Below are 24,129 nucleotides of genomic sequence, written 5' to 3'. Positions count from 1 at the left end.
TTTTCCCTCTCTTCCAAATCCAAGGTTTGTGTTTTCTCTTTCGCATTTCGTCGAACACTTGGTAAGCGTGATTTGGCTTGCGTTACGCTGGATCAAATTTTGTTGGAAATGTTTCTCGAATTCTAGCGAAATACATTGAGCTTTAATTGAAAGTAACTGGATTTTTAATTCTTAATATTTATTTCAAGAACATGTGCTTAGGTTTTTGGTATTGGAATGATATAAGAATAAGTTTTTCACTTCTGTTCCTGTATGATTACTCTCCAAGGTTTTTTTTCCATCTGTTCACTGATGCCGATAATTCAAAAGACCACACACACCTACAGATGCAGGTCTGCAACTCCGGAACTCCACAATGTCACCGCTCGTGCAACAGGTTAATAAGTCGACCCCTGCGAATATCGTCCCTCTCAATCTCTACACACCGAAAGAACCAAACAGAAGTCACGACTCACAACACAAAAAATATCAGCTGAGAGCATTCGCAATCAAATGCTGACCTTGTTGAGGCCTTGAATGACCGTAGCCAAGAACTGTACAGTCTCGGCCAAAAGCCTCTGCTCAACTTGAAGAATAGCAGACCTGTACGTCGAGAGAACCTCGACGATCCTTAATCAGATATGGTAAGGATTTTTTTTTTGTTTCCATCTGTGCCTATTATTTGAGCATAGACTTCTTTTGGTCTACTTATTGAATTGAAATTGAATTTTTATTCATTTATTTACTGATATGGTAAGAAGATCCTTAATCAATTTTGTAAGAAATTTCTTTGCAAGGATTTGAGCACGGATCTGAGGTAGAGGAAGCTTAGAATCACGTGGGTTTGTTCAGCAGCAAGGTAGGAATTTCGCTCATTTTCTTTGCTTCTAGTCCGATTTCTAGGTTTTCCAATTAGGGGTTTTTGAGTTCATTTGGTTGATTTCGTGGGTTGCTTGTGTTTGGACTCGGTTTGTGCTTGTAGTAAGCTGAAATGATTTAAGTTAGGGTTTTCAGATTTTTATGGATAGTTTGGCCGAAATTTGGAAGAGAAGAATTGGGGGTTTTCATGTTGTGATGCTTGAATAAGTCCATTGATGTTTAGGACTCAGATTTTAAGTAATTAATTGGATGATTACATGCTTGATTTCAAGATTCCTTGCTTGATTGGAATTATGGACGAATTTGGGCTGATTTTGGGGGTTCCGGATTTGTAGGGAATGGCTTGGCTTTGAAGTGTGTTGTATGGATTTTTGCTCTGTTTGTGGTGTGGCATTGATATGTGTATGATCGGATTTGAGTTTGTGGTGTTTTTAGATGAGTCGGAGACTCGTTAAGATGTGAATAACGTAGGTTTTTTTTAGAAAATTTACTTGTTTTGAACTTGGCTCTGGTTGTTGTTGTTGTTGTTGCTGAGTGTGGGACGGGTTAGGATCGGATGAGTGTTCGATTTCTGAATGCTTTGTTCGGGAATTGATTTCGAATCGAGAAATTTGGGTATTCTCGGTTCAATTTTTAATCTAACCATGCTCTCTTGTTGATGCTGCGTGCCTCTCCGAGCTCGTACCGCAGGTACGAGGATGCGGCGAGGACAGTTCCAGCGAGTCGCGGGCGAGCTGCGAGGGCTGTTCGGGTTCAGCGACGAGGCAAATAGGGGCTGTTCAGTGCCAACGACAAATCAACGGCTCGGCGAGATATCTTGAGGCTGCGACAGCGCGCAGAGACGGTGCGGACACGGGCTGCGAAACCTCGGCGTGTTGAGGCATAGTGAGTTACGCAGCGACTCGGCATCTTTTCGATTCCGCGTCGGCGAGGATGCGTTTGAGCAGCGACGGCGGCGACGACGAGTCGAAAATGCACCGGCTCCCGACTCTAATTGTTAACCGAGTCGTTTCTACTAAAAGTCTAACTATAATATGTAATATTATTTGTAAAATAGTTATGTACGTTTATGATACTAATCACGTGAGTTAGTAAGTTGTTTCGGGATTCAAATCGAGTGCTTCGATGAGCTTTTGTTCGTGGGTTCGAGACAAACCGAGAGGATCGTGACAGAATTTTTGGTAGAACGCATAACATTTAGCTATCGATCGATGACCTGTGCCTTAAGTTTTATGATACTTCGAAGACAAAAAATCTAATCTCGTGTTCTTTTCTAAATTTTGATGTTGTTTCTTGGTTTTGGACAGATCAAAACATAAACTCTTCACAACATGAAAGAAGAAGATCCAGAGAGCCGCAAATGCAGAGAACCAGTTTTGGAGAGAGCTTGACAGTCTTGGCATTGCTCATCCACATGAACATAGTGAATGAAAATGAAAGAGTACATTTCTGGAACAATGCAGATCGGAGTCTGAATCAGACTATAACATTTCTTGAACATGTTTTTTATTGTCTTTATTTTCTGAAACTGTTATTGCAGGCTGGGGTTCTCACTGGAAAGTCTTGTCGATGGGCTGCTGATGAGCAACAAGGATAATGTGTGGGTGGAAGATGGCAAATGCTATTTTGTCCTTGTGTTTGAGGCAAAGGCTTTGGCACTGTCCGATTATGAGAAAAGACAGGTAAATGAAACTGTTATACTGTGTATAACTGATACAAATTAAAGTCATGATGATCAAACTTTATAAAATATGCAGATATCTCCATGAGCACATCACATATTTTGAGAGAAACAGAAAACTGGAAGCACTTGAAGCAATGAATGATAAGCTTCGTAAGCGCTTCAAGAATATCCAAAGTTATCCAATAGCAACTGCGCCAAAGTTTGCAGGCACGCCTCGATCGCTTGGTGTCTGGCTCTTGTGATCAGCCTTGGACAGATCGCTCGGGTCTCTTGAGGTAGCAAACAAGAACTTTTTTTTATCATTATATGATCTATTTCTTCTAATGATTTTGTAGTGTCATAGGTTTAAGTATAATTTTCATTGTACTTCATGACTTGGTATTTTTTTATGGCATTGGTTTAAGATTTGGGTATAAGATTGTATTTAATATTTTTTATTTTCTATATTAAATTATAAATAATTAAAATGGGTGGGATATTATATGTTGTTTTGTATTTTTAATTTATTTTCTATTTTTAATTATAAATGTTTCTTATTTTACATTTAAATAAATATATATTTTTATTAAAAAATTGCTCTACACAAATAAGATGGAGTCTATATTGTTAAAATATAATTTCATACATATAAACTACAATTAAAAAATGTAGTCTTCAACATAAAAGACTGGAGTCATAGGCAAATAGATAAGACTCCAGTGCAATAGATGACACAAAAACACAGTAGTCTGTTCAACTCAATTAATTATAACTACTCTTTAAAGTTGTAGTGTTTATAGACTCTCAACTTGAACAACTACAGCTAAACAATGTAGTCTTCAACAGAAAAGACAGGAGTTATAGGCAAAGAGATAAGACTCCAGTGCAATAGATGACACAAAAACGCCGTAGTCTGTCTAATTAAATCAATTAAGACTACTTGTTAAAACTGTAGTGTTTTTTTCTTATGTAATTGAGTTATATATAACTACATCATCTGTCACATCTTGTCTCTGAGCATTATCAGAAACAAACAAATAGATCCGGACCGTTGAATTTTAGATCTAAAATCTAGCGGTTCAATTTAGCCGTTCAATTTCTATAAATAAGACTTACTCATCAACTCATTTCCTCACAAATTCATTCTTCACCTCATTTCTTCAAACATGACTTCAAGTCGCAGTTCTTCATACTCTGTTCAAGAAGATATACTCTTGTGTCAAACCTATATTGATATTTCTCAAAACCCAATCATAGGGATTTCCCAAAAAAAAGATCAATTTTGGGCAAGAATTGAAACAGAGTATCACTCAAATGGAATCCAAAAAGTTAGACCAAGAAGATCTTTAGAAACTAGAATGGCAACCATTCTTTCTGCTGTTTCGAAACTAAGGGGATGTATTAACCAGATTGAAAATAAGAATCCCAGCGGTGCTTCGGAACAAGACATTGTAAGTATTTATTTTGTCGATAAATGTATACATTATATTTATTTTTTATTTGTACTAACTAACTTTTTATCATCATTCTTTTATCAATATATATATATATATATATATATATATATATATATATAATAGTTAACTCAAGCGAAGATGTTATTGGTAGAGGATGCCAAATACAAGAGGGGCTTCAAATTCGACCATGTGTGGCCTATTCTTAAGGGAATTGAGAAATTTGCTGGTAACAGCTCAAATACCGAGTCTCCGGGTCTTAACCATCCGTCATCGTCATCATTTTCTACCGAGTCACCTGTAACCCCCGGTATGAATTCATTTGATCTTAACATGAACGATCAAGAAGGCACTTGCAATTTATCTGGAAGACCAATGGGTGTAAAAAAAGCAAAGAAACAACAAAAAGATGCTGAAGAATTTAAAAAAATGATGGACAAAAATGAGAGTCTTGTCCGAACTATTAAAGATTCTAATATTGATAGAATTGAAGTTCAGAGACAAAAAAATGAACTTCGAAAGAAAAAGATTGAGCTAGCTCAAATGAAAGAAGAGAATAAAATTTTATTCATGAATTTGGATACTATATCCGACCCAGATATGCGTGAATTTCTAGTAAAAGAAAAAGAAAAAATTATGCAAAAAAGAGCGCAGACGAACCAATATGAAGAACAATGAGAAGGTTATGAATATTATGGATCTCAATATCGAGCATCTAATTATCAACAAAATCGAGCTCAGGAAGATCAAGCTCAGGGAGATCAAACTCAGGGAGATCAAACTCAAGGAGATCAAAATCAAGATTACACTCAGTATTATAATTATCTTGATGGAACTGGAAATAATTTTCCCCGTTATTAAATTGTGTTTTAAGTTTTTACTATGTCTTTAAAATTATGTTATTGTTTTTAGTTTTTATTTTATTTTGTGTGTTTAATTTAAACTTTGTAATCTATGTTTAAATTTTTTATGTTTTACTTGAAGTTTATTTTAATGTATTTTTTGTTGTCAATTTATGAGTTTTGGTGTTTTATAAATAATTAGAGGGTTAATATATACATATATATATAAAATTAATGTTTAATGTGTTATTAAAAGGATTTAAAAAAAAAAAAGGTTTTGCCGTGTGATACAGTGCCACTGCAAATATAGCGTGGCACTGTATCACACACTATATTTGGTAATACAAATACAGTGTGGTTGGGGCATATCACACGGCAAATATAGTGGGATGCCGTGTGATAGGAGAAGCCCTTATCTTCCCGTCTTCGCTTTCAATTAAGACTTAAAAAAAACTCTCTCTCTCTCTCTCTCTCTCTATCTCTCTCTCTCTCTCTCTCTCTCTCTCTCTCTCTCTCTCTCTCTCTCTCTCTCTCTCTCTCTCTCTCTCTCTCTCTCTCTCTCTCTCTCTCTCCGTGCTCTAAAGTGAGCTGATCATCTGCATTTTAGCAGCGAGTCTGAATGAGAGCTTGAGTCGAGTTTCGAATTGTCGATCGACGAGGTACGTTTGGTGACTCAGTTCTTAAATTTTTAATAACTTTGAATTCCGCTCTTCTTCTTTTTCTTTCGAAAAAGGAATAAGGAAACTTCCGAACGACAACGCGCAGATAAAACCGTAAACTTGAATTTATAGATCGTGTTTCGGGTGAATTTATTTCGTTGCAAAAGACATGTTGGTTCAGCTGAGTGTAGTTTTTTTTTTTTTTTTTTTTTGGAGAAAGAAAGGAAGGAATGAGTGTGATGTATCGTAGCGTCCCAGTTTCGGCCACGTCAGTGCCGCCCGGTAAGGTTGGTTCGGAGTTCCTTGAATTCCCGCACGTGTCTCTTGTTGGATATGGTCCCTATACAAACATCAAAATATAGAAGAAAGAAAATAATGGAGAGAAAAAAACAAAGTCTGGAAGAATTGTGATTCAATTCATTTTCATAAAAGTTAATGAAATAGAAAAATGCTTTACATATATATAGGAAATAAAACATGTACGTTATCCACTAATTAACCCACGATATCCCTAACCCCACTAACAGATACCACACTAACACGTACAACAACTAACTCCTATTTTTACGTTTGACTAACTCCACTATACGCATTCACTAAGCAAATGATAACGTCTACAATTTTTTTTTAAAACAAAATATCATAATAATCTAGATTAAAGCTAACATCCCACACAAGAAAGTGATGGTGGATGTGATTTCGACGGTGGAGGATCGGCTGGGCTCACGGCTCTTACCGTGCACCTTGCCGCACGATGCTCGGTCCTACCAGAACAAGACAGGAACTGCACAAGCCTCTCTTCTCATCAGAAAAGGCCACCACTCTTCCCCTGTAATTATTCTCTCACGCCAACTATATATTTAATCGACATTTTCTTCTGAAAATATGCAAACTAACCCTAGACTAGGTTTTTTTTTTTTTTTTTTTTAATGTTGTTTTTGTGGTTGATAGCATAGCACGGAAATGTAAATTAACAGAGAGAGAGAGAGGTATTTTTTTACGTGCCATCGGAATCAAATGATGGTATATTAAGTTGCGATTTTTGCTCTCCATATACTAGAGGGGTTTTTCCTTTTTTTTTTTTTTTTTTTTTTTTTTTTTTTTTTTTTTTTAAGTGTTGTGACAAAGGGTGTTTTATTCTTCAGGATTTCTCAGAGTGCTTGGTGAGGGTTTGGGTTAAATTTTTTTATTTTATTATTATTAATTTTTTTTTTTTGTGGGAAACACTGTGAAGAGTGGTCTTTCACACTCTTGTTGAGCCCAAGAGTTAGAGTCCGGTGTGGTTCCTCACCCCTTTTGTTTAAAGTTAGGCTTTTTGGCTCATTTGGTCCCCAAACTTTTAAGTTTGAGCTACTTTAGTCCTTAACCTTTTTTTTGGAGCAAAATTGTCCCCGACTTTTTTTTTTATTGGCACAGTTAGTCCCTCCCGTCAAAAGGTAAACGGAATCGTCACGTGTTATGAACGTGAGGACATATTTGAAAGAAAATATATATTTCCCCTCATTCCCAAATTATTTTGTGTATGCCTAATTAAATAGGGTAAATATCATAGCCAAATCAGAACCATCGTGGATGAAATTTGAATCAGCTATGAGACGAACTGGAAAGGTTAGGTATTGTCAAAGACGAAAGATTGCTACAGAGGGTTTCGAAGATTAGAGGTTGTTGGAGCGAGCTAATCGTCGAAAAGTGGTTCAAAATAAGGTAAAAAACTTATCTTAAATTGTCGCATGAGAATGAGATGGGTATGTTTGGCTGATTGTTGTGTTGAAGACAGTTTTTTTTTCTTTTCTGGAAAAACTAGTCTCTGTGTTGTTCATATTTTTGGTTAAAATATATTATACATATATATATACATATGGGTTTTTTTTTCAGTAGAACAGAATGGATATTCATGGTGATGTACATATTTTTTTTTTCCAAATCTTTTTCTTTTTCTTTTTCTTCCGATTATCTGTTTCGGTGAATATGGTGGAGCCCATATAATGATTGCGTTTAGTATAGCTTTACTTTTTGAAAAAGTGATTTTAAAATAATTGTACGAAAAAACTGTTGTTTTAAAAAATAGATGAGTATTTGGTAAACTATTATAAAATAGCTGTAGCTGTTAACAAAAGCTGATTTAGTGTTTAGTAAAATATATATTAATATTTATAAGTAATAATTATTTATATAAAATGTAATTAATAATAATAAGAAGATATTTTTTGGTATATAAAAAATATATCAAAGTTGGTGTTTATAGAATGCAAAAAATAAATTATAAATTTTGGTGACGTCAAAAAAATTATTTGATAAAAACATATAAAGATAATTAGAATTAAAATTTAGTGTAAGAGGAAAAAAAAAGGTTAAGAGACAGAGGCTGTGTTTGGCATAGCTTTGCTTTTAAAAAAATGATTTTAGAATAGCTGTACGAAAAAACTGCTGTTTTAAAAAGTAGATGAGTGTTTGGTAAAATATTGTAAAATAGTTGTAGCTGTTAACAAAAACTGGTTTAGTTTTTGGTAAAATATATATTAATATTTATAAGTAATAATTATTTATATAAAATATAATTAATAATAATAATCAGATATTTTTTTGTACATAAAAAATATATCAAAGTGGGTGTCTATAGAATGTAAAAAATAAATTATAAATTTTGGTGACGTCAAAAAAATTATTTGATAAAAGCATATAAAGATAATTAGAATTAAAAGTTGGGCATTGTAGCGAAATAGCCAAAATGAAACTATAAAATTTGTTTTTAGCCTATGTTTCACAACTTTTAGGGAAATAGCCAACATGATTATGTGGCAATAATTAAGATCTTATTTACTCTTATTTATTAATAAATTCGTCATTTTCTCTCTCTTATTTTTTTCCTACACTTTTTTTACATAAAAACTTCAAAAAAACCATATATATCTCATATGAACTCGAAATTGAGTGATTCCAAATCCTAAGGATTCGTGACGCCGAGATCTTCAAAAATAGATCCATTGTGTTTGATGAAAAATAATGTTTAATACCATAGATGTAGAAAAATCTACCTTAAATATGGAAATAACTGAAATTTTTTGAAATTATAAAAAAAAAATGGAAAATGTAAATATTATGCATTAAATATAATTTTTATCAAACACAATGGATCTATTTTTGAAGATCTCGACGCCACGAATTTGTAGGATTTGAAATCACTCAATTTCGAGTTCGTATGAAAAAAATACAAATTTTTGAAGTTTTGATGCAAAATAATTATTTAAAAAAAAATAGGAGAGAGAAAGTGACGAATTTATTAATAAATAAGGGTAAATAAGACCTTAATTATTGACACATAAGCCATTTGGCTATATCCCTAAAAATTGTCAAACATAGGCTAGATCCAAAATCACATGTTTAAAGTGGCCTAATTAGTTACAAATCTCTTAAAAGTTAGTGTAAGAGAAAAAAAAAATTAAGAGAGAGAAACTGCAAACAAAAAACTAAAACTACGTATAAAAGTTACAAATTGTAGCTTTTAGTTTTTTAGTTAAAATATTAAAAAACACTTTTTAGCTTTTAGAAAAAGCAATTCTACGTATAAAAGCTACAAATTGTAGCTTTTAGTTTTTAGTTAAAATATTTAAAAACACTTTTTAGCTTTTAGAAAAAGCAATTTTACCAAACACTTGAATATGATTTAACTTTTAAAAAAATCTAAAATCAAGCTTAATAAACTGAGCCAAACATAGCAAATATTTGTCAATGTGCACTTTTGAGGTTTATACCGTTGAACGAAGACGTAATGGTCTCGGAAATTTGAGGAGAGGGTTTTTACGAGACCCGTCAATTTTAAAAAAAACAAACAAACAAAAACATAAACATAGAGAGGAAAAAAAAAGGATCCATTGGGAAAATAGGCGACTTAAACGTTTGATATTGCTAAATAGACAACGTTAATTTTAGGTAAACAACCATTTTCTTGTATTTACAGACGTAAATTTTAGATAAATAGTCATCTCCATATATTAGGTCATGTTATTATTTACGAGTTTTTACTTAAGATTACTAAACATTGGTTATTTAACAATGTTAAACGTTTAAATTGACTTTTTTCTTAATTTTTTTAAAGGAAAGAAAAAAAAAGTATAGAAGAGGCTAATTTGTAAATACATCCCCTAAACACCTAAAAAAAATAGTTTTTATTTTTTCCATCATTGATCTGGGCCCACCTATGCGAAACCACGTTGATAAACTATATTTTAGTCCTAAAAACACTGCATAAAAAGTTTTAATGTCAAATTTTACTAGGTCTTATAGTTATATAGCCTTATAAAAATTTCAAATTTGTATAATAATAGCCAACGTTTTATTAATTATAATTAATTAGTCACTAATTTTATTAACAACCATTGATTGCAATTTTACCTAGAGAACTCCCTCTCATTGACAATTAATACGCGAGAATTATTTGGACAAAATTACATATTCATTTTTGTAATTAATCAAACGTTAGTTATTTAGCAAACAGTGACTTGGTTGCTTATAATAAATTTCAATTTTATTTGTGTGATATTCTTTAAAATTATAAACAAATTTGTTAATTTAGGTGTCAAGTTTGAAAAATAATTGTTAAATTACGTGAATTATTCTTTTTTTTTTTTGTGGAGGTTGATTTGATGATAGGAAGCTGGATCCATAACGAGTTACCCGAAGGAGGAGCGTTGGACATTACAAGCGTGTCAATGCATCTGAAGCCGTCAACGGACGCTCCGAATTTCATGATGGAACTCGTCCGGAGCGGTCCCACTTCGGCGGTCTTTGTCCTCGACCTGCCCCCAAGAAAAGACCTCGTCCTCGACCAGAGCTACCTCGAAACCTTCTACGAAAGCACCAACTTGGAATCCCACAGACGAGAGCTAGTGAAGCTCCCCGAGATCACTCCCTACCTCTCTGCCTCGCTCACCGTGCGAGCTTTTGTCTCTCTGACGACAATCATGGTCCGGATCGAGGCAGAGGAGGCCCGGAGGATGGAGGAGATCATCGAAGGCCACGTGGGCCCCGTCTCAAAGGAGGTCGTTAGGGTTTGGTTGGATCGGTGCGCTTGTGATGGTGGTGAATTGCTCGGGGAAGAGGAGAGAGATCGGGTCCGAGCAAGGGATGATGTTTTGAAGAGGAAAAGGATCGAGATCGATCTCGCGACGAGCTTGCCGAGATTGTTTGGCCGAGAAACGGCCGATCGGTTCATCGCCACCGTTGGGGAGTATTTCTTCTCATCTTGATTTTGTGTTCTCTACTAATTAATACTACACTCTTGGCTTCTTAATTAAGAAATGCATGCTTGTTTGCAAGGTAGCAATTTTTCAGGTCCTAAACTAAGAATTCACTTTAATAGTAACGAGCCTGAATTCCAGCACCTTGCTGTGGTAATTTACTTTTTTTTTACTATAAAGTCAATGAAAAGCTATAAAACGGTGATATTTGTGTCAATAAAATATTTTGATGTACAAATTAATAGCTCAGTGAATAATAACGAGATATTATGATAGAATATCATGCAAAATGTCCCACTCTAAATAGAGCACAATTCAAATAATTTACGCAGTTTTCAACATCTCCTGGTCAATGGAATGATGTGAAAACCTTGAAAATTTGAAAATAATGTAAGTTTAGGAAGAATACTCTACATTGATCACTCTCTAAATATAACCTTACAAACATCCGAGATATATAATGCAACCAAAATTATGCCCTTTGAGACTCTCTAAGAAAAAAAAAGTACTCAAAGATGTTGACGCACCAAATGTATACAATTAGAATAAGAAACCAATAGCATTATAATTGTTCATACGTACTGCAGAACTACTAAGACTAATTAATGAATGGTACATTTTTGTCTCCAACAAGCCATTTCCAGTGGTGAGTGAGCTTGTCCGAACGATGCGGAAAAGCCTCCGGTGTCGGAGTTGGAGTCGCCGAAGTTGAATATGGCCGGAAATTGTTGGAATAAAGTTAATAAATATTATTTATTAACATATGGATGGCTGATTTTTGGCAACAATTTGAGTGGGTTCCACTAATCGGAATTGAATAATTCCAAGTGATACGGATTCCTCGTAACGAGAGGTATAATATTGAATATTTGTTTGCCAAAATCGGACCTAGGATGAATGAGAAATTGATGCTCAAAGTAGGCCAAAAGTAACACATTTATGTTGTGTTGTGGAAGTGGAATACCAAGAGTCCCACATTGAATAGGGATGTGTGTTGTTGTAGTGTTTAAATACTATCCTCTTTAATTAGTGGATATCCAAGTGCAAGAGAGGAGAGTGTGTGTGGGTTAACCCTTAACCCCTCGCGTGCCGCCGAGCCGGGCCGGGCTTCGGGCTTCGGAAATTGTCTCGGTCTCGGGCTTTCTTTTTATTGCAAAGTTCACTCTGCCTTGGCCTATATAAAGGAGGCTTAGCTCTCTCATTCGAACACACACGAAATCCATTTATCTCCCACTGTTCCCGAGCTCCCTCCTTCCCCAGAAACTCTTTTCTTTTGCTTTGTCGTGGTGATAGTTTCGCACAGGTTCTAGTTCGCCGAGAGTCAGGCCTATTGGTGCTAAGCTTGCCTCTGTAGTCGTTGTATCCTGAGAGGCTTTCGCTCACGTGTTCCAGCATCCGGGGGATGGCGATAAAAAGCTTCAAAGAAACCGTCCAACGGGCCTCGACTATTTCCTTCCGTGCTTTTCCGATTTGTTTTCCGGTTCTAAGATTTAGCCGGTTTATTTGTAATTGTTTTTACGTTTATTTTTCTTCTGTGCAAATTGTCTTTTATTTACGTCAATATTAATATAATATTGCTAACAGAAATTACGGATCAGTTTCAATACTGTGACTCCATGAGAGAGAGGGAGAGAGAGGGAGAGAGAGAGAGAGAGAGAGAGAGAGAGAGAGAGTATATTGCATCAAAGAGAGTGGTATGTAACAGTAATTAACGTAAAAGAGGTTCACTTTAATTATGCTACAAAAAAAAAAAAAAAAAAAAAAAAAAAGATCATGCAGACGTGTAATATTAATATAAGAAAATACAGTGAGATGTGTGATTCAATTTTTTTATATAGAAAATGAGATCTTTTGAGTTTGGCAGAAATGGGTTATTTGATAATAATGATTATAATAATAATAGGGACAATTTTTTTTTCTTTTGGGATGTATAAGTATATGTGTCACTGTAGTCTGTAGGGACAAATTGATTAGGGAAGTAACTGAAGGAAAAATTTGTGTCCATACTCCACAGAGATGATCAGTAATTACTATAAATTTATAAAGTTGCACACTCTATAATTATTTAGATTACCATAAAAATTAACCATAAAGATATATGAGATTCTATGCGTTATAATTTACTATAAATTTATTGTAAAAAAAATTACCATGAATTATTATCTATGAGTAAACAAAACACGTACGTAGTAGTATTCTACAAGACCAAAAATAGGTCGCTTTTTGTTTAAACGACGTACAAAAATATAGACGTTTTAGGATGATGTGGTGCATTCTGATTGATCTATTTTAAATTTATTAGGTTATCTATAGATAAAAAAAAAATTATAATATCATTTTCACGTCGTTGCAACATAAATAAAACGACCTCTTAAAAAAAATAGAGGGGACTCTTTATTAATTTTTGTAGTAGAAACCCCACTTATATTAGACCGGAAAAAGTTTTTAGGAAAAATTATCCCGAGAAAAGGATCGATGATATTACGGTAAAATAAGTATTTAAAAACCTTGTTGGCGAGCAATTTGAGTTCTCCTATAAAAACCTTGTTGGCCAGCAATTTGACTTCGTCGGCGTTTGCTTCTCTTTTTCATGGCTGCCATGTTTCAATGGTTGTGTTGTCGTCACCGGTCTCCCCTTGGTCGCGCCTTCGTTGCCGTAGTTTCCTTGGTCACGCCACTTTCGTCGCTGCCATTCTCGTGGAACTCCATATCTACTCCGGTGAGTTCGTCGGCGACCTATCTCGAGCCAGAGCTCGAGAGCATTTCAATACCGTTGTGCTTTCATATTTCAAGTTGGCGTGGTGTCTTGATAACACTCGGTTCGATGTCCAAAGCTCTATCTTGATTGCTTCGATTGGTTGTCACCCCTCAGTGAAGCAAGACTTGGAGTGTTGGCCTACCCCCATCAATCTCGATGTCACGTTGCTCTCTAGGGAGCGTGCGAAACCTTCGCGCTCAACCGTGAAGGTGACCCACAGTGGTGACCCTTTCAAGCCGTGGTCGAACCTTTCACTGATTTTTATCGTCTACGACCGGCGTGTCTTACCTCAGTATATGCCTACAAGAGAGGGGATTGGCCTAGTTACCAACTTCGATTGCTACTCGGAGGTAGAGTCCACCAACTACAACTATAACTCGGCATTGACCGCCACTCTCGTCGGTTCGAATTCTACGCTCTCCCATTGTGAAGGTTCATCAACGGAAATTAGTCTTTTGTTTAAAATCATTTCAATTACATCTTTCTATATAATTATTTAAAATCTTTTAAATTTTTTTTTTTTTTAAAAAAATTTAATTTTTTTTTTCTTTTGTTTAATGCTTAACGAGGTCGGAATCCCGTTAGGCGGGACGGGACTCCTGTTTGGCCAAATAACGGGAGTCCAGGCGGGGACGGTAGCGGGAGGGAGTCCCCGCTAAGCCACGTTCATACACCCAATTTGTCTAATAGAAGAGTCTCGAGCTTTTATTATTACTAGTTTAAAAAACGCGCGATGCGCGAGTCAGCAATATTTTTTTTTTAAAAAAAAGTTAAAAAGAAAAATAAGTAAAATAAAGTAAGTTGAAGACTTTTAATTGTATTAAATATAATATACATTAAAAAATTATACAAAATATATTGATAAGAGAGGGAGGAAAGAAATTAATATATTGATTAAAAATATGTTATTGATATAGTATTAGTATACAAAATATATTAATTAAAGAGGGAAAAAAATTAAAGATCGAAAAAAAAAATGATAATATATGTTATTGATATAATATCAGTAATTATGAATATAATATACATAAAAAAAATTATATAAAATATATTGATATTCGACAGGAAAAAAAAAAAAAAAAAACCAAAAGGCAAAAGGCGCAAAAAAAAACTGAAAAAAAATTAGGGTCCACGTGGCGCCGCATTGCCCCTTATATTATGTTATGGATTAAAAGTCACGCTCACAATAAGTTTCCCGACAGATGTGTGGGACCACTTCTATCATGAATTCCTTACCTTCACATCTTCTCTTTCAATTCAGACTTAAAAAACTCTCTCTCTCTCTCCGTGCTCTAAAGTGAGCTGATCGTCTGCATTTTAGCAGCGACTCTGGATGAGAGCTTGAGTCGAATTGTCGATCAACGAGGTACATTTCGAGACTCAGTTCTTAAATTTTTAATAACTTTGAATACCGCTCTTCTTCTTTTTCTCTCGAAAAAGGAATAAGGAAACATCCGAACGACAACGCGCAGATAAAACCGTAAACTTGAATTTATAGATCGTGTTTCGGGTGAATTTATTTCGTTGCAAAAGACAATGTTGGTTCAGCTGAGTGTAGTTTTTTTTTTTTTTTTTTTTTTTTTTTGAGAAAGAAAGGAAGGAATGAGTGTGATGTATCGCAGCGTCCCAGTTTCGGCCACGTCAGTGCCGCCCGGTAAGGTTGGTTCGGAGTTGCTTGAATTCCCGCACGTGTCTCTCCCACACAAGAAAGTGATGGTGGGTGTGATTTCGACGGTGGAGGATCGGCTGGGCTCACGGCTCTTACCGTGCACCTTGCCGCACGATGCTCGGTCCTACCAGAACAAGACAGGAACTGCACAAGCCTCTCTTCACATCAGAAAAGGCCACCACTCTTCCCCTGTAATTATTCTCTCACGCCAACTAAATATTTATTCCAGATTTTCTTCTGAAAATATGCAAACTAACCCTAGACTAGTTTTTATTTATTATTATTTGAATGTTGTTTTGTGGTTGATACTTGATAGCATAGCACGGAAATGTAAATTAACAGAGAGAGAGAGATAATTTTTAACAAGCCATCCGAATCAAATGTGTTGAAGTTTAGAGAGAGAGAGAGAGTCAAATCTGGAGAGAAGATAAAGAAAGAGAGAATCAGAGGAGAGAGAGAGTGTTCCGAGACTTTGAATATTTCTTATATTTGATATTAATTTGTATCACCTATTTATACATATGGTGGGTACAAGAGAGAGTGTAATAAAAACATGTGTAATAACTACTTCTAGGAAAAAGAGAATAATAAATATACACAGAGAGCAAGACATAGGAAATAACATGAGAAATAAATGCGACACTTTCCCATGTTGAATGAATTCCAAGGAGAGGACTTCCGAGGCAAGCTTGTCAGCGGAAGGGCGAGCTGACGAGCTCGACGCGGAAGGGCGAGCTGACGAGCTCGATTTCAACACTCCCCCTCAAGCTTGACTGTATATGTTGAGGAGGTCAAGCTTGCTACATAGCTCGGAATAGGTTGCTCGCGGAAGGGCTTTGGTGAGAATGTCGGCGAGCTGATGACCTGACGGAACGTATTCCATATCGATTATGTTTTCTTCAATCTTTTCACTGATGAAGTATCGGTCGATCTCGATATGTTTTGTTCTGTCACGATGGACTGCATTTGGCTATGCTGATAGCAGCTTGATTATCGCAAAAGAGCTTGATTGGACCTTCGATGATGATCTTGAGGTCGTCGAGAACTCTCTTCAGCCAGATGCCTTCACATACTCCACTTGCTAAGGACCTGAGCTCGGCTTCAGCACTACTTCTTGAGACAACGAACTGCTTCTTGCTTCTCCAGGTAACAAGATTTTCCCAGACGTATGTGCACATGCCTGATGTTGATCGTCTGTCTGGAACATATCCGGCCCAGTCTGCATCTGTGAATACTTCGACACCTCGACTTCGTCTTTTGTTGAAGGAGAGACCAGTCCTTGGGGCAGATTTGAGGTATTGGAGAATCCTCATGACTGCGTCCATGTGAGTTTCTGAGGGATTACTCATGAATCGACTTACCATACTCACTGCGAATCCAATATCTGGTCTCGCGTGAGTTAGGTAGATGAGTTTTCCTACGAGCTGCTGAAATCTTTCTTTGTCGGTGGCGGCCTCGTTGGTGCGAGCTAGAAGTTTCACATTGGCATCCATCGGAGTGTCAACTGGTTTGCAGCCAAGCATGCCAGTTTCTTTGAGGAGGTCCAACGTGTACTTGCACTGGGAAACAGAGATGCCCTTTTCTGATCGAGCTACCTCCATGCCGAGGAAGTATCGTAGGTTGCCGAGGTCCTTGACTTCGAACTCAGATGACAAAGTTTGCTTCAGCCTCCTGATCTCTTCCAGGTCGTCTCCGGTGATGACTATATCGTCCACATACACACTAAGAATGGTGTGATTGCCTTGTGTGGAGATTTTTGAGAAGATTGTTGGATCTGCTTGACTCTGCTCGTAGTCACAACGTTTGAGCACGTTGGTGAATTTTTCGAACCATGCTCGAGGGGACTGTTTTAGTCCATATAGTGACTTCTTGAGTTTGCAGACTTTGTTGGCTCCTTGATCTTTGTCAAATCCTGGTGGGAGTTGCATGTAGACTTCCTCTTCCAGTTCGCCGTTTAGAAAAGCATTCTTTACATCGAGCTGGATGAGAGGCCAATCTAAGTTGGCTGCTAGTGAAAGGAGGATTCTGATGGTATTGAACTTTGCAACTGGAGCGAATGTTTCTTGATAATCAATGCCATACGTCTGCGTGTACCCTTTCGCGACAAGTCGGGCTTTGTATCTCTCCACTGTCCCATCTGGATTGTGTTTGATGGTGAAGAGCCATCTACATCCAACAGTTCGCTTTCCTGGTGGTAGCTCGACGATATCCCACGTATCATTCTTTTCGAGGGCTTGGATCTCGGCATGACTTGCGTCTCGCCACTCGGGACTTTGAAGGGCTTCCTCGATGGAGTTCGGCACTTTTCCTTCATCTAACTTCGCCACATAGGCTTGGTAGCCCGTAGATAAGTTCTCATAGTACACGTAATCCTCCATCCTGTATTGGCCACACGACCGAGCAGGTTTTCTGACTGCAATGGGTAAGTCTGGAGATTTGATGTTACCTTGTTCAATAGTGTCGTGGTTCAGGTTCGGAGAGACATCTTGGTCGCGAGCTTGTACCAGACTCTGGGTGATATTCAGTTCGCATGGAGAGTGTTCAGAGGCTTGCGAGCTGGGGACATGAGTTGGACTGGGCGAGTTGGGAATTTCTTGAACAGGTGAGATCGGTCTATGGGGCGAGTTGGGAATTTCTGGAACGGGTGAGGTCGGATTTTGAGGCGAGCTGAATTCTGGGTTTATGATAAGCCAATTTGGGAAGTCATTTTCGTCATTCTCCCCCTGACGAGCTGAATTGGCGAAGTAAGGACTGAACTCATGAAAAGATACATCCATTGCGACTATGAATTTTCGTGATCGGGGTTCATAGCATTTGTAGCCTTTCTAGGTTGCTGAATAGCCAAGGAAGATGCATTTGAGCGATTTTGGTTCAAGTTTACCTTGGCCATAAGAATGGGTGAACACTGAACAGCCGAACACTTTCGCAGGTAGGGTTGAGATGAGTCGACAGTGAGGGTATGTCTCTAGAAGGACTTGAGATGGGATTTTATAGCCAAGGACACGAGATGGCATTCTATTTATGAGGTAGGTGGCTGTAAGGACAGCTTCTCCCCAAAAATGAGATGGGACGTTTGAGGAGAACATGATGGCTCGGGCGACCTCGAGAATGTGTCGATTTTTCCGCTCGGCTACCCCATTTTGTTGCGGGGTATGAACGCATGAGCTGGAGTGAATTATGCCATGTGTTTTGAAGAAATCGCTGAGCTCAGAATTAAAGTAATCTCGAGCGTTGTCAATGTGGACAATTTGAATGGATGTGTCGAACTGTGTTTGGATCATTTTGTGAAAGGTTTTGAATAGATTGGATGTTTCAGTTTTTTGTTTCATCATGTATATCCAACTGAGTCTAGTGTGGTCGTCAACAAAGAGAATGAACCATCGAACTCCAGTAATATTGGGAACTTTTGAGGGCCCCCATATATCACTGTGAATTGTGGCAAAATGACGAGATGGTTTGTACAAGGTGGGGTGATACGAGCTTCGAGAATGTTTGGCGAACTCACACATGTCACACTGAATGGAATTGATATTTTTATTGATAAACAAAGAAGGAAACATTCTTTTGTGATACATGAAATTTGGATGCCCTAGTCTAAGGTGATTGAGCATGATCTCTTTGTACTGGGGTGAATGTTGGGCGAGCTGACACATGGCGGGCTGATCTGGCTTGATGACATAGAGTCCGGTACTCAGCTCGGCATTACCAATCTGTCTCCCCATGACCTGTTCCTGAAACACACATGAACTTCCATCAAAAACAGTTCGGCACTTAGAGTCTAGGTTGATCTTATGCACAGATAAGAGATTGCATTGTAGTTGAGGCACAAAGAACACCGAGTCTAGCCTCATGGACTTCGTCAAGTCAACGGTGCCAATACCAGTGACTTGAGTTTTGGCTCCGTTGGCGATGGTGACTGATATGCTTTTATTACAAGCGGAGTAAGTTGTGAATAGACTTCGATTACCAGTCATGTGATCAGTGGCACCGGAGTCGACAATCCATGCTGTGGGATTCTCTGAGCTTACATTGAGGGCTCTAGGAGAGTTACCTAGAGGGCCAATGCCCGAGTGTTCTCCACTGAGTTGGACTTGTTGAAGAAGCTTCTGGAGAATAGCGAGCTGGTCGTTGCTGAAGGGAGAGGAGTCTGAGGTCGAGGTCGAGGCAGCGGACGAGGTGGATACTAAGTTTCCGACTGAGTTAGGATCCTTAGTATCTTGGGTTGACTTCGAGCTCGGTGGTTTCCCATGCAGTTTCCAGCAGGTTTCTCGGAGGTGTCCAGGTCGTCTGCAATGATCGCAGTAGGGGCGAGGTTTACGAGGTTTCTCTGTTGAAACGCGGGCTGCAAGAACTTCGTCTCCATGTGTGGTGAGGGCGGACGAGTCTGAGGATGAGTCCGGAAGTGAGCTCGATTTGATAACTCCCAGCATGAGTTTCCTCCTGCTTTCCTCGTGTCTGACCGTGGAGAAGGCTTCACGGAGAGATGGTAGTGGTTTTGTACTAAGTATCCGACCTCTGACCTCATCAAGGTCTTGGTTGAGGTCGGATAGTAGTTTAAACACACGTTTGGTCTCCACTATCCTGCGGTAGATTTTTGAGTCTTCGGAGCTGGTCCACTGGTGCTGTTCGTAGAGGTCGATCTTCTGCCATAGATGTGTGAGCGAGCTGAAGAACTGAGTAACAGACATCTCTCCTTGACGTAGGTCGTGGAGAGTGTTCTCAGTTTCAAACAGCTCGGACATATCTTCTGAGTTGGAGAAGATTTCTCTAGCTGCTTGCCAGATTTCTGCTGCCGTTCGGTAAAGGAGGAAGGTTTCGCCGATTTCGGGGAGCATATAGTTTATGAGCCAGGACATCACCATGCTGTTTTCGGCCTTCCAACTCTTGAACGTCGGATCTTCGATCACAGGAGATGTGGCCACGCCTGTGAGGTAGTCATCTTTACCTCGTCCCGATATGAACATGAGCACAGATTGGGACCACTGTAGGAAGTTGTGGCCATTGAGTTTGTGGCTCGTGATATATTGGGAGAAGGATTCAGATTGCGACTGAGTGGGCGTGGTCTGAGTGGTGTTCATGGTGGTTGATTTTCCCTGCTCTGATACCATGTTGAAGTTTAGAGAGAGAGAGTCGAATCTAGAGAGAAGATAAAGAAAGAGAGAATCGGAGAAGAGAGAGAGTGTTCTGAGACTTTGAATATTTCTTATATTTGATATTAATTTGTATCACTTATATATACATATGGTGGGTACAAGAGAGAGTGTAATAAAAACATGTGTAATAACTACTTCTAGGAAAAAGAGAATAATAAATATACACAGAGAGCAAGACATAGGAAATAACATGAGAAATAAATGCGACAATTTCCCATGTGGAATGAGTTCCAAGGAGAGGACTTCCGAGGCAAGCTTGTCAGCAGAAGGGCGAGCTGGCGAGCTCGACGCGGAAGGGCAAGCTGACGAGCTCGACGCGGAAGGGCGAGCTGACGAGCTCGACGCGGAAGGGCGGGCTGACGAGCTCGATTTCAACAAAACGATATTTGTCAATGGGCACTTTTGAGGTTCCTCACCCTTCTGTTTTAGAGTTATTGTTTCCTAATCTTTGATTTTTTTTTTAATTGGATTCCTCGTTCGGTGGCACTTTTGAGGTTTATACCTTTGAACGAAGACGTAATGGGTACTCTTTTCTCTACCCCGCTTGCCTCTCGGAAATTTGAGGAGAGTTTTTTACAAGACCCGTCAATTAAAAAAAAAAAAAAAACAAAGAAAAAGAAAATGTATAGGCTCTACACATAAAAAAATAGTTTTGATTTTTTCCATCATTGGCGTGGGCCCATCTATGCGAAACTACATTGATAAACTATATTTTAATTGTGGTACCTAAGATAAGATAGCATAGTATAGCATAGTGGTAATTCTACATCACCTCATGTGCGGAGGTCGTGGGTTCAATCTTCACGGCAGCAAAAAAAACTATATTTTAATCCTAAAAAAATTGGATAAAAAGTTTTAATGCCAAATTTTATCGTAGCCTTATAAAAAATTTAAGCGAACATTTTGTTAATTATAATTAATTACCCACTAATTTTATTAACAACCATTGATTGAAATTTTACCTAAAGAACCCTGTCTCATTGCCAATTGGCGAGAATTATTTGGGAAAAATTGCTTATTCATTTTTGTTAATGAAATCAGTGGTTCATCATAATTAATCAAACGTTAGCTGTTTAGCAAACACTGACTTAGTTGCTTATAATAAATTTCAATGTTATTTTAGTGATATTCTTTAAAATTATAAACAAGGTTGTTAATTTGTAATCAACATATTTTTGTGGAGGTTGATTTGATGCTAGGAAGCTGGATTCATAGCGAGTTACCCGGAGGAGGAGCGTTGAACATAACAAGCGTGTCAATGTATCTGAAGCACTCAACGGAGGCTCCGAATTTCATGATGGAACTAATCCGGAGCGGTCCCACTTTGGCGGTCCTCGTCCTCGACCTGCCTCCTAGAAAAGACCTCGTCCTCGACCCGAGCTACCTTGAAACCTTCTACGAAAGCACCAACTTGGAATCCCATAGACGAGAGCTAGCGAAGCTCCCCGAGATCTCTCCCTACTTCTCTCCCTCGCTCAGCGTCCGAGCTTTTGTCTCTCCGACGGCAATCATGGTCCGGATCGAGGCAGAGGAAGCCCGGAGGATGGAGGCGATCATCGAAGGCCACGTGGGCCCCGTCTCAAAGGAGGTCGTTAGGGTTTGGTTGGATCGGTGCGCTTGTTATGGTGGTGAATTGGTCAGGGAAGAGGAGAGAGATCGGGTCCGAGTAAGGGATGAAATTGTGAAGAAGAAGACCATCGAGACCGATCTCGCATCGAGCTTGCCGAGATTGTTTGATCAAGAAACGGCCGATCGGTTCATCGCCACCGTAGGGGAGTGTTTCTTCTCATCTTGATTTTGTGTTCTCTACTAGTTAGTACTACTCTTGGCTTCTTAATTAAGAAACTGTTTGCAATGTAGCAATTTTTCAGGTCCTAAACTAGGAATTCACTTCAATAATAACGAGCCTGAATTTACTTTTTTACTAGAGAAATGGAAAGCTATAAAACGGTGATATTTGTGTCAATAAAATATTTTGAGGTACAAATTAATATCAGTGGATAATAACGAGATATTATAATAGAAAAACGGTATCATGCAAAATGTCCCACTCTAATTCGTCCTCGCCTACGAATCTTGCATTGTATTGGAATTGGGAGGGAAAAACCTGCTAGTGGTTTAAATAGAGCACAATTCAAATAATCTATGCAGTTTTCGACATCTCCAGGTCAATGGAAAGATGTGATAACCTAGAAAATTTGAAAATAATGTAAGTTTTGGAAGAATACTCTAAATTGATCGCTTTCTCTTAATATAACCTTACAAACATCCGAGATATATAATGCACATCCGAGATATATAATGCAACCAAAATTATGCCCTTGAGACACTTTTAAGAAAAAAAAAGTACTCAAAGATGTTGACGCACCAAAATTATACAATTAGAAGAAACCAATAGCATAATAATTGTGCATACTGCAGAACTATTAAGACTAATTAATGAAAGAAAAATTGTACAAAATAGTCGTTTGAAATTTATTAATTAGTAAAATAGTCAAAGTTTCAACTTTTCAGCAAAGTAGTCAAATTTACGTTTTCAAAATTTTTTTGACGGCCAAAATAAAATTTTTGACGATTATTATAAGCAATTTATCACTTTAAAAAAAATAATAATCTTTGGGACAAATTTTTTTTAAAACCAGATGATTGCACATTTTAGTTATTTCACAATATTAAGACAAACGTTAGTTATTTTGCAAATTCATAGATTTAAATTGGTTATTTAACTACTTCACCCATTAATGAATGGTACATTTTTGTCTCCGACAAGCCATTTCCAGTGGCGAGCAAGCTTGTCCGAACGATGCGGAAAAGCCTCCGGTATTGGAGTTGGAGTCGCCGAAGTTGAATATGGCCGGAAATTTACATGGATCAGTTTCAGTACTGTGACTCCGAGAGAGAGAGAGAGAGAGAGAGAGAGAGAGAGAGAGAGAGGGTATATATTGCATCAAAGAGAGGGTATGTAACTAAGTAATTAACGTAAACGAGTTCAGTTTATGCTAGTAATAATAATAAAAAAACAGATCATGCAGACGTGTAATATTTATATAAGAAAATACAGTGAGATGTGTGATTCAATTTTTTTATATAGAAAATGACATCTTTTGAGTTTGGCAGAAATGGGTTATTTGATAATAATGATTATAATAATAGGGACAATTTTTTTTTTTTTTTGGGATATATAAATATGCGTCACTGTAGTCTGTAGGGACAAATTGATTAGGGAAGTAAACTGAAGGAAAAATTTGTGTCCATACGCAATAATTACTATAAATTTATAAAGTTGCACACTCTATAATTATTTAGATTACCATAAAAAATTAACCATAAAAATATATGAGATTCTATGCGTTATAATTTACCATAAATTTATTAAAAAAAATTACCATGAATTATTATCTATGAGTAAACAAAACATTCTACAAGACCAAAAATAGGTCGCTTTCTGTTTAAATGACGTCCAAAAATATAGACGTTTTTGGATGATGTGGTGCATTCTGATTGATCTATTTTAAATTTATTCGGTTATCTATAGATAAAATAATTAAAAAATATCATTTTCACGTCGTTGCAACATAAATAAAGCGACTTCTATTTTTTTTTTTTAAATTAGAGGGGACTTTTATTCATTTTTGTAATAGAAACCCCACTTATATTAGACAGGAAAAAGTTTTTAGGAAAAATTATCCCGAGAAAAGGATCGATGATATTACGGTAAAATAAGTATTTAAAAACCTTGTTGGGAGCAATTTGAGTTCACCGATAAAAATCATCAAACTTGCTCTACGGTTCTACCAAAAAAAAAAAAAATCGTTCTGAGAATAATTTTTTTTTTT

General features: G+C 37.3%; 2 protein-coding genes and 1 pseudogene across 5 annotated transcripts; all 3 read left to right on the top strand.

Moving 5' to 3' along the window:
• Positions 1-3,835: 3,835 nt before the first annotated feature.
• On the top strand, positions 3,836-4,836 carry LOC149403249 (uncharacterized; annotated as a pseudogene).
• A 1,313-nt stretch (positions 4,837-6,149) lies between these two features.
• LOC149403248 (red chlorophyll catabolite reductase, chloroplastic-like) lies at positions 6,150-10,838 on the top strand. Its single transcript, XM_089608831.1, has 2 exons — positions 6,150-6,307; positions 10,111-10,838. Exons 1-2 carry the CDS (start codon positions 6,161-6,163, stop codon positions 10,720-10,722), a joined length of 759 nt encoding a protein of 252 aa, XP_089464957.1. The 5' UTR covers positions 6,150-6,160; the 3' UTR covers positions 10,723-10,838.
• A 3,829-nt stretch (positions 10,839-14,667) lies between these two features.
• Positions 14,668-22,290, top strand: LOC149403247 (red chlorophyll catabolite reductase, chloroplastic-like). 4 transcript variants are annotated; one of them, XM_089609945.1, is made up of 3 exons: positions 14,668-14,837; positions 15,068-15,331; positions 21,477-22,289. In XM_089609945.1, the coding sequence occupies exons 2-3, from the start codon at positions 15,074-15,076 to the stop codon at positions 22,086-22,088; spliced, it is 870 nt and encodes a 289-aa protein (XP_089466071.1). In that variant the 5' UTR covers positions 14,668-14,837; positions 15,068-15,073; the 3' UTR covers positions 22,089-22,289. The 4 variants fall into 4 exon arrangements, with proteins under 4 accessions (XP_089466071.1, XP_089466070.1, XP_089466069.1 ...); XM_089609944.1 differs by having other exon boundaries at positions 14,690-14,837; positions 15,060-15,331; positions 21,477-22,290; XM_089609943.1 differs by having other exon boundaries at positions 14,690-14,837; positions 15,064-15,331.
• The last annotated feature ends 1,839 nt before the right edge of the window (positions 22,291-24,129 follow it).

This window comes from Urtica dioica, chromosome 3 (assembly GCF_054948205.1).
Source record: "Urtica dioica subsp. dioica isolate 48M chromosome 3, U.dioica_male_clone48M_v1_H2, whole genome shotgun sequence".
Taxonomy (NCBI): Eukaryota; Viridiplantae; Streptophyta; class Magnoliopsida; order Rosales; family Urticaceae; genus Urtica; species Urtica dioica.
Note: the sequence above shows the minus strand (reverse complement) of the source record. Positions and strands in the feature narration are given on the sequence as shown.